This window comes from Leptosomus discolor, chromosome 2 (genome assembly GCF_034619465.1).
Source record: "Leptosomus discolor isolate bLepDis1 chromosome 2, bLepDis1.hap2, whole genome shotgun sequence".
Lineage (NCBI taxonomy): Eukaryota > Metazoa > Chordata > Aves > Leptosomiformes > Leptosomidae > Leptosomus > Leptosomus discolor.
The window spans coordinates 106,523,210-106,535,938 of record NC_141392.1 but is presented as its reverse complement, the minus strand read 5'-3'; the positions used below and the strand labels follow the sequence as shown (position 1 = coordinate 106,535,938).

Sequence of the window (12,729 nt, the reverse complement as noted above, 5' to 3'; positions counted from 1 at the left end):
CCTTCCAACCTAAATCATTCTGTGATTCTCTGATTCTATGAAATGTTATTCCATGTTCCTGTCTAATATGGGGGAATAAATAAGACTACGAGAACAGAAATTAAAATGTCACTACAAATATTATTGAATGAACATTCACTTAGAGTTTTAGATTAATGCTGAAGATGACAAACTTATTCAGATTCAAAATGTTTAACGGATTGTGAAAACTCTTAACGTTACAGATAATACAACTATAGACTTCTTATAAAACCACGAATTTGCAATATTGTGCATGAAATAACTACTTTCTGTAAGAAAATAATTTATTTCCATAGTCACGACATATAATCATATCAGTTACTGTACATATATTTTCTTGCAATACTCTGACTGTCTATGAATACTGGATCCACAGATGCCACTTTTGCTGCTATAAAGGAGTGAATACAGTGTAAAACTGCCGTCAGATCCTGAAATTCAAGTTCCTGAAAGAGGAATTAAGAGAAAAACAAAAAGAAGAGAAAATGTGAATTCATATTGAGGTTTATAAACATTTTACATAAACACAGAAAAGTCTAGTCAGCAAACAACAATGGACTTTAAATGCATATTTGAATCTTTACAGGGAACCGTAAAGTTAAAAGTATTAACATGTATATCTGTACCTCGTTTTCTGATATTCCTGCATGTCCATTTAGTTTTCACTCTGTGCTACTTTATTGTTTACATTTTACTCAGACTGGGCAATGAAACCATTCAACTTGCAAGAACATTCAAATATCGCAATATATTTTAAAGTATTTGATAAGTTAAGGATGTTTGGGGATGATGCAGCATCAAATGACAGCTGGGGGGGTGAGGAAGACACATACTTCGGCAGTCTCTGAAAGACAATCAGATAAGCAAGCTGGGAGGCCAGAGGCAGGGTGGAAGCTAAGGTAAAGTCACACCACAGCCTGCATATAGAAATATGGCTGTGTATGAAATTCATATGCCCTTATTCAAAAAGAAAGGCAGAGTTACTGCTACCCAGTCCTCAGATCCCCTTGACCTTTTATAACATATTTCATCTTCCGTGCACAAGTTAAATTTCTTTTTCCCAGTCTCCCCAGACACAAATGGATATTCTGACACAATGACAAGAAATATAACACAAGAAACGTTCAATTTACATGATACTTCTCTTTGTAAAGTCTGCAACTAGTAAATGTACTGTGAGGACACTTGGGACAGTTTTTGGTTTGGGGAGAAGACGTTTGTTTTCAACAATGTGTTGGCTACATCGTAGTTCATCCAGGCACACTCCATATGCTTGCCTGTAAACAAAAGGCAAAGCACCGGACTTCTGCTTTTCCTATCACAGTATTTTATGTTATCTTCTCAACAACATTGATTCAAACAGAATATTTGGAATTCAAGGTTACTGTTCTGGAAAAGCTCACTGTTGTGCCATTTCACTATCAAAAGCCATGTGTTTACTAGACAGGAATGGTTTCACTACTAATGAATGTCTTAAATTGTTGGCCAGTATTTGTGTGGCTCCATTTTGTGATTCTATATTGGGCATAACTGGGAAAGGTTTCATAGTGGGGGGTGCTGTGGGGCGGCCTCTGTGAGGGGCAGCTAGGACTGCCCTGTGCCGGACACAGCTGGTTCCAGATGGCTCCAAGCCACCCCCGCAGGGCACTGCTGGGCCCCACAGCCACCGTGGTGGGGCCTCTGGGGAAGTGTATTGAAGAAAGGGCAGTAAATTCCCCCAAAAGGCAACAAGGCCAGTGTAGTAGGAGGTGCTCCATGGCAGAGCAGGTAACACCCCTGAAGGGACTGCAACTGATGGAGGAGCCATGCTGGAGCAGAGGAAAAAAGTAAGAAGCAAGAAGCAACAGAGAAAAACAGGAACAAGGAGTGGCAGAAAGAAACCGTTACACTCTGGCAATATTTGAGAGGTCTACTTCATGATGGTGAGATTCTACTGATTTTTCAAAAAAACTGTGCACAGTTTCTTTACAACCTTAGATGCATATAGTTTATTGTCTCAGAGATTTTACTTCCCTTAAGCAAATTTATTATTCCCAGAAAAATGTAATTTTCCATTATCGTCTACTCTCTCCAGCATAATGTGACAATAAGCAATATTACTAGACAATAAGAGTAATGAATGATATAATGATATTCAACAAGCTCCCAAGTTATGCTTTTCTTGTGGCCTTACAAATGCCCTTATGCTCTATGAAACATCCACAAAAACTACAGGGAAAGACCTTATCAGACACGGTAGCCTTGGAACAGATAAAATTTTGGCACCAAACTGTCCTCCTTATAGTGCTTGCTCAGTGCGTGCAAAAGCCTGAGAGGGCTTTCAGCCCCTACATCCTGCAAAGAATATGTAAGCAGAGATATCTACATGCATATAATAATTTGTCTAGGGTGGGTCATCATCAGAGAAACAAATTTTAACTCCTTCCAGAACCTGGAAGCACAAGAGTTTATCAAGTAAACAGCTTCAAGAATGTGTTAACAGAAATGAAATGACTTTCCCTCTCCCTTCAAAAATTCTCCTCTGAAATGACAACTTTCCAAGAAAATTCGGAAACAATTCACAGCCATTTTTGATGCCAACATTTTAAGTAATAAGCAATTTAAAACATTATTATAATTTGATATCTAATACAAATTACAATCTGATACTTTCCAGATTATCAAATAGAGGCATAAACCAATATAACTGATAAGCAGAATGTGCTATTTATTATCACTCATACCTAGTTAAACAAGGGAAAATAAGGTAACATTGAGGGAAGAGGCAAAACACTCTCAAACTTCTGCTTTTATCATAGAACCATAGAATCATTTTGGTTGGAAAAGACCTTTAAGATCATTTTGCATACTCGCTAGTCAATAAATTAAGAAATAATTATCCTAAAAGAAGAAAAATCTCTTGAGAACTTGTATCAAACTAAGCACTTGGGTAACCGTTAATAACTGGCATTTGGTTGCTGAATTAATCATCTGAGCCTCATACTCAAAATTAGATCTTGTTGTGAAAGAAAAATGAAGCATGGACATTGGTTAAAATCCTTTGAGGAATTTAAGCCTATGTAATCTTTATTTTGATCTTTTGGGGCATAAACCCTCTGCTTTTTCTGTTTTGATTAATAGTTATGAGGCAACTAAGGGAATAAGTTTCTTACAATAGATGTCTACTGCAAAATTCATATGAAATTAATATAAACAGAAAAAAATAGTGCCGTTATTTAACTCTCATTGTCTAAGTTTTATAAAACTAAAATGAAGTACACATTCATGATTATTAGTGAAATACAACTCAATATGAAATAATACAGTATACCAGTTCTTGGCTCAAGTAAAAGGTTTACATCTCCTGAACTACTATCTTTAAAAACAATAAATTCTAAAATATAAAATCCCTCACAATCTTAGATTTGCTCCAAAATCAATTGAAATAATCCAATAATTTCACTTTAGGTTCTGGCATTCAACACATTGACCAAATGCAGCCAAACGAACTGAGAGGAGAGCCCTTCACAAAGCTTTCCATTTCTCTACTCTGGCTTTACGCACTTCCAAACTATACATTGGATGGATACAAGATGAGCAATCAGAGGTAACCTAGCACAGACTGTATGCAGGATTTCAGGCTGCTCTAACAACGTTATGTGAAGAGTTTTGGGATAAGAAAAGAGAAGACAGCAATGTCTTATCACTGGGACTCAGTCCTTCCGAATGCCCCTACTCTTTGTTTCTATTAGAGTTCAGAGTACAGATCAAACCGCAGTAGTCCCTCCTGTGTATCTGAGAGAAGTTGTCTATTCTGTTGTGAACAACCTTTTGAATACTAATAATAGTAGTATTAGGGAGGTGATCATTCCCCTTCACTCGGTTTTGGTGAGGCCGCACCTTGAGTACTGTGTCCAGTTTTGGGCCTCTCTCTACAAGAAGGACATTGAGGTGCTGGAGAGGGTACAGAGGCGGGCTACCAAGCTAGTAATGGATTTGGAGCGTGTCTCATATGAGGAACGGCTGAGGGATCTGGGGCTGTTTAGCCTGGAGAAGAGGAGGCTGAGGGGAGACCTTATCGCTCTCTACAACTACCTGAAAGGAGGTTGTAGCAAGGTGGAGGTCGATCCGCTCTCCCTAGTAACAAGCGATAGAACAACAGGAAAGGGCCTTAAGCTGCACCAGGAGAGGCTCAGGCTGGATATTAGGAAGAATTTCTTTACTGAAAGGGTTGTCAGGCATTGGAACAGCCTGCCCAGGGGGGTGGTGGAGTCACCATCCCTGGAGGTGTTTAAGAGATGAGTAGATGTTGTACTTAAGGACATGGTTTAGTGGTGTTGATAGAGCTAGGGCAAAGGCTGGACTCAATGATCTTGAAGGTCTCTCCCAACCATAACTGTTCTATGATTCTACGATTCTATGATAATATGCTCTTATTTCTATAAAAGATAACCTGCATACAGTTGAAACAGGGGCAATATTGCTAAACCTATGTTTTATGTGAAGACAACACTGTATTTTCTTCAGTTAATACTGGAGGTCCCTCAGTCAGGAGGATTATTTTCAAGAATGGTGCTACTTTTGAAAGCTGTTATACAGCTGGTAGCCAAATAGGTGTCATGTAAGCACTCCTCATGCAGTTTACCAGCTTGTTCGCTTCTCTTGTGTTCTCTTATGGCTTCACTATTTTATGTTAGGTTATCCATGGGGGGTAAGCAATCATCTGGGATCATAAAAGAGGAGCAGAGCTCTGGAGGTGTCCTTTTGCAGGGCTCAGGCAGATGTGGTCAGCAATGGTGGTATCAGAGAGGCGGGGTTGACTTGAGGCCTTATGAACCAGAAGCTCCCAGAAATGCAGTTTATCACAGTAGTATTTGACTCAGGAGACCACGAATGGGGGTGAGGCTGTGGTGCTTTCTGTTTGAAGGACGTTTGACATCTGTGCTGGTTGCCTTCACAAATCTGACGCTGGCTAGTGAGGCGCAGATGTTGAGGAATAGTCACGTATATCCAAAGCAGAAGTTGGGGTACAGATTTGTGCAGGCTCAGGACAGAGGTTGCTCAGAGAACTGGTGTTCTGGTGGTATATATTTTGTATGCAGATTACAACAGGGAAAGGGAAAGAGGACTGGGGATTAGTTTGGAAACATCAATTTGGTAAAAGATGGGGATGGCCTTGGGGAAATGCAGATGCTGAATAATCAGAAGACATGGACATGATATATCTCTTAGCAAGAGACTATCTTGAATGTGGTTTTGAGGGTGGAAATTTGGCCTCGTCATGTTTAGAATGTAATGTAAATTTTCCCTAGGAAAATAATACCAGTGACACTTCTTTCAAACAAATCCATTGCTCTGATAATTAATTTTTATTTTATTTTTTTTATTTCAAGAAACATTTCTCTCTGTAGCCAGCCAGGCAGATGACTGAGTAACTAACTGATCATTGTATTTACTCTGTATCACGTAACACCACTCTTATGCTTGCTTGCCTTATCTGTGATTGCTGCTTTTTTCTTTAATTAAGATTGTCAGTTTATTTTGGGGATATTTAAAAAAATCTGTGCATGTGTAATATTTCAATAACCAAAGCTATTTCAGTTCACTATACATATCCTAATAAGTGGATTAAGTACAACAAAGGCACTAGAAGAAGACAGCAAGAGAAGATTGGAGAAGATTGGATTAAAGCAGTGGGAGGGCAAGACTGCAAAAATGCCAGCTGGTACTGAGAATATAGAAAATGTGCGCACTGCACTGACCTTGATCATTATAAGTGCACAGCCAAGTAAGAAGAATATATGTTCTTGTTTCATCCACCCATCTACGAGTGTTGAATTTATTACATATCATAAAGAGTTTGACAGGCCTGTTGCATTATTACCACTCACACACTTAATTTTATTGATTACTTCCAAGAGCTGTTGAATCACTATTTGAACAAGACATGAGCCTGTATCACATAAAAGGCAGATAATGGAGACACTGACCGATAGTGTTACTGTGCCCTGTGCATCTCATGACTTCTTTAAGGACACTGGTAAGCCTCAGGGTTTACTAGTTGTTGACAAGAGCACAAACTATTACTACTGTATTTTTCAGCATATTATTTCAATCAGATTGAAATGATAACCACATATTTTGTAAAAAAAGAACAGATAAAGATAACTACGTTTTAGCTCCAGTCTACGTGGAAGTCAAAATGGGAAAAGAAATTCTAAATTCAGCTCTATATCTCAGCAAGTGTACTAGGGCTTTGTTGCCATATCATGTTTGAGATGAACAAATGTATTGTTAAGCTGGTTAAGACTGTTACAAACACAGAAAGATAAATTATCAGCTATGGTATGAAAGCTCTTCAGCTATAACCTTTTATTTGGCCTCCTCTTTGTGACTGTCATTTGCACAAAAAGCAGCAGGATAAGATAAAATGGTGCTCTTACCCTGCAAGCATAAGAAGCCAATGTTTGGTGCCAGATGAACTGCAACTCTATCAATTGTATTTAAGTCTTTTAACAGCGTTCTACAGGGATCTGGAAGAGTCAGATGGCTTTTCACTGTCAGGTTGAGTGATTCCAAATGCCACTGTCTACTACTAAATCTGGAACACTTCTAAATATTGCATTGGCAGATGCAAACTTTGCTAATGCACAAGAAACCCATCTGAAAAGTTGTTCTGGACATGCCTGTCTAGGAGCAGCCAACTAAATTCACCCATTCCAGCAAATATTTAAATAAACTTCCAACAGCAATCAGACTGTCCAACACTGTCACACAGGCAAAAACTTATCTACCATCATCTTGTAAATGTTTTTCAAGCTCTCAAGATGTTCAGTAGTAAAAGGCCAGACTTCAGCCACAAAAGGCCCACATTAATAAAAACACAGAAGGGCCTGAGTGCTAAATTATGGATTATTGATGCTGGAGATTAATATTGCTGTAAAGAGAGAACTTTTCTTTCACTCTCCTTTATTTGCCGTATCTCTCAACAGTATTCATGTGGAATAAATATGCTCTCAGATAAATACAGCAAATTTAAAGAAGGAAACACAGTTGCTGACCTGTCCTTGATCACTCTCTTGAAGTTCTCCTGTTTTAAAGAGAAACATATTTGCTGCAAGACTGCTGCAGAGTCTAATTGCAAAATCAGATCACATTGTACCACTGTACCACTCTGAAGTTACAGAAGAGTTGACACTTGAAGTCAGTGAAGAACACATACTGAATGCACTCAGATAAATACGGACAGCTCTTAAGATACAGGCGTAACAGACAAGAAGTGTATGAGACCAGCAACATTTAGCAGAAGCTTCAATATGGCTCACAATAGTTTAGCGATACTATGATTTCTTTATTCAGCGAAATATTTGAGACCAAGTTAGTAAAAGAGCAAATGTAGTGAAGAAAGAAAAATAAACTCTCTTTCTATTCTTATGATGAATGAATTGTTAAAATAAAATTCCACCTTTTCTTTTCCATTGAGTATAAAAGGAAAAAAAAATGAGGAAAAAAGGAAATTCTTAGTTAAAATACACTTGGAAAGTCTTACCTTTCAGGTAGCTACAGATTAGCTAAGGGAGATAAATCATCAATACAATCCTGGAACTAGTAATATTACTTTTTTTTTTTTTTTTTTTAAAGTAGCCTTGAAAATTCAGAGTACATGTCATGTTGGCTAAGAATATATACTATTGTTAGGACTAGTCGTAATTTCTCAGTACTGGATCCTGTGTTCAGGTACATAAGCTATATACAACTTTGCCAAATATAAAACGTTTTGACTGATATTTACCACACTAGTTTTCCACAACAGATTACTTTTAAAAAAAAAATTTAGCCAGAATGGTTTACTCATTCCTGAGACTCAGAAATTTGGCAGGAAGAGGAATTTTGCATCAGGGGGTTGGCTTTTTACTATTCCTGTGAAATCTCACATTTATGAATTGGAAAATTTACATTATATGAAAACAATTTTCACTGAGCATGCTCCAGCTTCAAACTTCCACCAGGTAGAAAATTAAAGAGGTGTGAATTTAGATCAGGCAAAATTGGATAAGTTATATTTTTCCATTTTGCAAGTAAATGATGGAATCTACTTTTAGAATTTCTTTTTCAATTTCTCATAATTTTTTTATGGTAACTTATGTACTATTTACCAAAATTATTTATGAGAACATCATGTGGGACTACGTTTAAGCCTTAATAAAGTCGAGACAGATCACATGTATTGGTTTCCTCCAGAGTAGTTAGCCTGTCATAAACCAGAAATGTGACAACTTTGCTATAGCCTCTTTTCAAAAATCCACCTTGACAGTTTACTATCACTTTAATATTCTCTCCATAACTGCAACTTATTTATTTAATAATCTTGGTGTTTATTTAATAATCTTGTTATTTTTCTACTATCAATTATTTTCCTTCTTGCTTTTGTCTTTTTTCTTTCAAGTTGTAACTGTCAAGAAAGACAAAAGCAAGTATCTTTTTGCATATGAACTTATGTGTAAGAGATGCACGTGACGTCAATATGCTCCATCTGGCTGAAGAGCACAGAAGTTTAAGACCCCCGCACCAAAGGGACACAAATAGGCATCTCCAGCTCAAAGAATTCCAAACTGCTGATCCAAGGAAGAATTGACCACAGCCCATGCAAACTCCACATTGATGCCACAATCCAGGAATCCATAATCAGACACTCTCCTCCTCCTTGCAAAACAGTCATAGAGCTACTCCTTCACATAGATCCATCTACAGGCTTTGTTGCAATTTCAGAATTTTTAAGCCTCTGCTAAAAAAATTTCTTGATTTCCTACAGAAATGAAGTCATGAAATCACACATGTGTGCGTGGAGTTGAATTTCTAGAAGCGTGGCACAAGTTGTTGGCAGGGTTTGGGAGGTCCTGTTACCACCCTGCAAGGAAGTGAAGGCAGGGACAGCATCATCCATTCCTGCCTTAACCAGCAGCCGGGGCAGGGGTCCCTTGGCCACCCATTGTACATGAGTTATCTAACCAGATAATACACACACACCTACAAACCAGCTGCAACAACTTTTTCCCCATTATCAGGCTGGATAAAAATATATTTGGACTTGGCAGTAATAGGAATGCATTGCAATGACTTGTGGGGGATTTCAAGGAGTCAAAGTGGAGTTATTATTGCAAGTATTAAAGGCAGGGCAAGTTCAGATAAGTACTGAAGTGGGAAACTATGAGGAGAAGATGTAGGGAATATGAAGGACCTGAAGGAGAAATAACTGACAGGAATCTAGGCCTTATCCTTCGAACAGAAAACTTTTTAAATGGAAAAATGTATTGTTCTTCACCTAAAACTGAAGTGTGCAGGAAGAAGCACTTGGTTTAAAATTTATAGAAGGAGAAAAAACATCCTCTTTAACTAGTCATCAAGATGCAAACCCAGAATTCCCAAATGTGACATTTTTTGGCCATGAATTTATAAGCACATAAAATTAGACATAATTTGGAAAATACTTTCGCAACTATAGCTATACCGTTTACTGCCAAGTAATCTTAAGTCCTCTGTATCAAGCTTTATTTCACACATAGTGGCTCATTTAGTCATGAAAAATGAAACTTCTGTTATTTGATGACATTTTCTGTTTATTATTGGCTGCATTTCACTGTTCAGCACCATCTGGCTCTATGAAATCTCTTCCAGTACAATAAGCTGAGGCAGATACAGTACTATACTACGGGTATTAGTGTTGGTTATTTCCTAACTAGTCTGCAATTCTGAAGTCTAAGAAATAAAACCATTTAGATACTGGGTGTATACTTGAACATATATACCACCCATCTGAAGTGAAGGGGCTGCACAGCTGTACCCCAGTCCCATTTAATGTGAAATCCTAGTACACTAGGGAAATCCTAGGGTACACTGCACTGTGCAGAGGCAGTGGTGCAAAGTATAGTCACTGAAATCATGGTAAAACCTCAGCTATTTGGTATCAGCCTTTCCTCTGGCCTTCAATGAGCTTTTCCTGGGCTCTTTCAACATTTACAACACATACGTACATTTATGTACATACATAAAATTCTGTATGAAACAATCATGTATCATCTTCCATCTGATAATTTCAAGGTACCTCACATATTCATGAAAACTTTGCCAACTACAAGGTGCTTTCATTACAGCTATGCAAAAGAGTAATTTTTAATGTGTTAACAAATCTGTCCCCTGGACAAAACTTGCTGTGAAGTTATCATTAGGACCCACTTCTATCATTATTTCAAAGACAATAAATTTTTCATAAAAATGCTAAAATTTATATTTTTTTCTATCTAAGGAGTAAAATACAGGTAAAACAAATAAAAAAACAATTGAAGTGAGAACAGAAATGAAAAACAAAATCAAATTTAAAAAATCAGTTTGTTTATTATAGTAGAAAGAGGAATGATCCAGTATTAAAGCAATGGAATCAGAGTCCTTGACCAATCACACACATGGATTATCTAATGATTTAATACATAGATTCAGAGATTCAGATTATGGTTTTTGCACCAGTACAATCTTTCTGTCTGACCTGAAACAAGTTACGTGAGCTCTCTCCAACACATGATCATGTATAAAATGATGATAATAGTCCTTTTCTGTCTCCAAGGAGTACTGTGAGAAATTAAGTGGAAATGACCTGCTACTACAGTCGTTATTTTAGTATTGTATGTTTCGTAGCAGATATTAAAATATCTTTTACAGTAGAGCCAACAGATGACTCAGGTTAAGTTTGCTGATGAAATATGAAATAATTTACTAATATAGATGTACAAAGAAAGACATACTGCATTTGTTGTAAATTTATGATAGATAAGGAAGGTAAGAGATTTTCTTCTTAAAACTTTTTTTAAACATTAGAAGGATAGTAATGTATAACCTTTGTGTTAGGTGCCTGAGGACTGGAGGAAAGCCAATGTCACTCCAGTCTTCAAAAAGGGCAAAAAGGAGGATCTGGGTAACTACAGACCAGTCAGCCTCACCTCCATCCCTGGAAAGGTGATGGAACAGCTCATTCTCAGGCCAAGGGGCAACGGGCACAAACTGGAGCACAGGAAGTTCTGCCTCAACAAGAGGAAAAACTTTTTTACATTGAGGGTGACAGAGCACTGGAACAGGCTGCCCAGAGAGGTTGTGGAGTCTCCTTCCCTGGACATACTCAAAACCTGCCTGGATGCGATCCTGTGCAACCTGCTGTAGGTGAACCTGCTTTAGCAGGGGGGTTGGACTAGATGATCTCCAAAGGTCCCTTCCAACCCCTGCCATTCTGTGATTCTGTCTGTAGTCACTATAGAAAAGTATCACCTTATAAGTGACTCCGACCTGTACGGCCCCAGGTAAGAGTATTTGAGAATTTTCATAGATCTTCAGATATTTTTCTACTGTTTTCATTGCCTTTTGTCCATCAAATCCCAATCTCACTCTTACCTTCCTCTTCTCTGTCATATCACAACAAAGTTCTCCTCATTCTTTTTAAAACTTTATGATTGAAAAATTATCTTTTTATTTATTTATTCAGCATCAAGCTTGGGATCACAGGGCAGAATCAGCGCAGATTAAGGCATTACAGCCAAACCTTCAGATGACGATTGAAACTACAATACTGAATTAGAAACTGCTGAAGTTCAGTTGAGAATTTGAATTCTAAGTTTCACAATTTTATCTTATGTTTGCTACAGCGAAAAGAAAGAGACATCAGTAATATCTCATCTATAGTAGTGACTGGATGTCTCCACAGCTTAATTCCAGATCCTGAAAAGCACTGATTGCTCTTAAATCACAGTAGAACCAATAGATTTCAGGAATTGTTTGGCCTCTTGTAAGAATATTCCCCTTTTTAAGCTAATAAATGTTACATAATCATTTATTTTAGGGGTAAACCTTAGGCACATATTTGCTTAAAATTTTAAGTGTACTATATAGCAGCTTAAAGATGTATTTAGCATTCAAATAGTTTTTCCTTTATCCTTTTAGAATAAGCTTTTAGATATTATATCTATTCTAGGTTGACTAAACAACTTCACAGAAATCTTTCTGAGGAAGTAAAACATCATAACACAACAGTATCAGTCTTGTAGAAATAGCGTGATAACTCTATAGTTACTACATCACTTCTGTTTATTATGGAGTTTCTAGAGAATATGAAAAAAAGCCAAACTATGATGTGGAGTTCATCATATGCATGTGCAGTAGTAAATGGAATTTTTGATGCCTTAATAGTAATTCCATTTAATTTTTTACTAAAGCGAGAAGGAGGACGTTGCTTACCTTTGTCTCAATCTGTTTGGTTTCTAGATTCTGAAAAAGCAGCTTTACTCTTGTTTTCCCATCATCTGAGGAACCTTTGAGCTGAGAGAATTTAAACCTCCACAGTACGTTCTAAAGAGAAATAAATTTGATTAAGGGCTCTGTTACACGCTTTTACCTAGAACTATAGATTGATGTTTATGTTTAGATAAAGCATTAGGGCAGTAAACATAGTGCATGATAACAGGATGGTTGCAGAGCAAATAAAATTAACAGCTCTGTATCATACATGAAAGTAAAAGATGTAATATTAATATTCACTAATTAAACAATTATTTAGAAATTCTCTGAAACGTAGATGTTCTAGTTGCCTCCATAATATCAAAATCCACGGCAAAAGCTTAATTCTAGAAAGATCTATGAGGATATTTGTATCAGTTTCACTATGAACACAATTCCATACCATATCTCGAT

General features: G+C 37.2%; 1 protein-coding gene across 2 annotated transcripts in view; it reads right to left on the bottom strand.

Moving 5' to 3' along the window:
- Nucleotides 1-335: 335 nt before the first annotated feature.
- Nucleotides 336-12,729, bottom strand: part of SNTG2 (syntrophin gamma 2) — a 290,926-nt gene continuing 278,532 nt past the window's right edge. For both annotated transcript variants that reach the window (XM_086461540.1, XM_086461539.1), the window contains exons 16-17: nt 12,277-12,387; nt 336-467 (exon numbers count right to left, since the gene is read on the bottom strand). In XM_086461540.1, coding sequence (XP_086317666.1) covers nt 336-467; nt 12,277-12,387 — 243 coding nt within the window. The remainder of the gene's footprint in view (nt 468-12,276; nt 12,388-12,729) is intronic.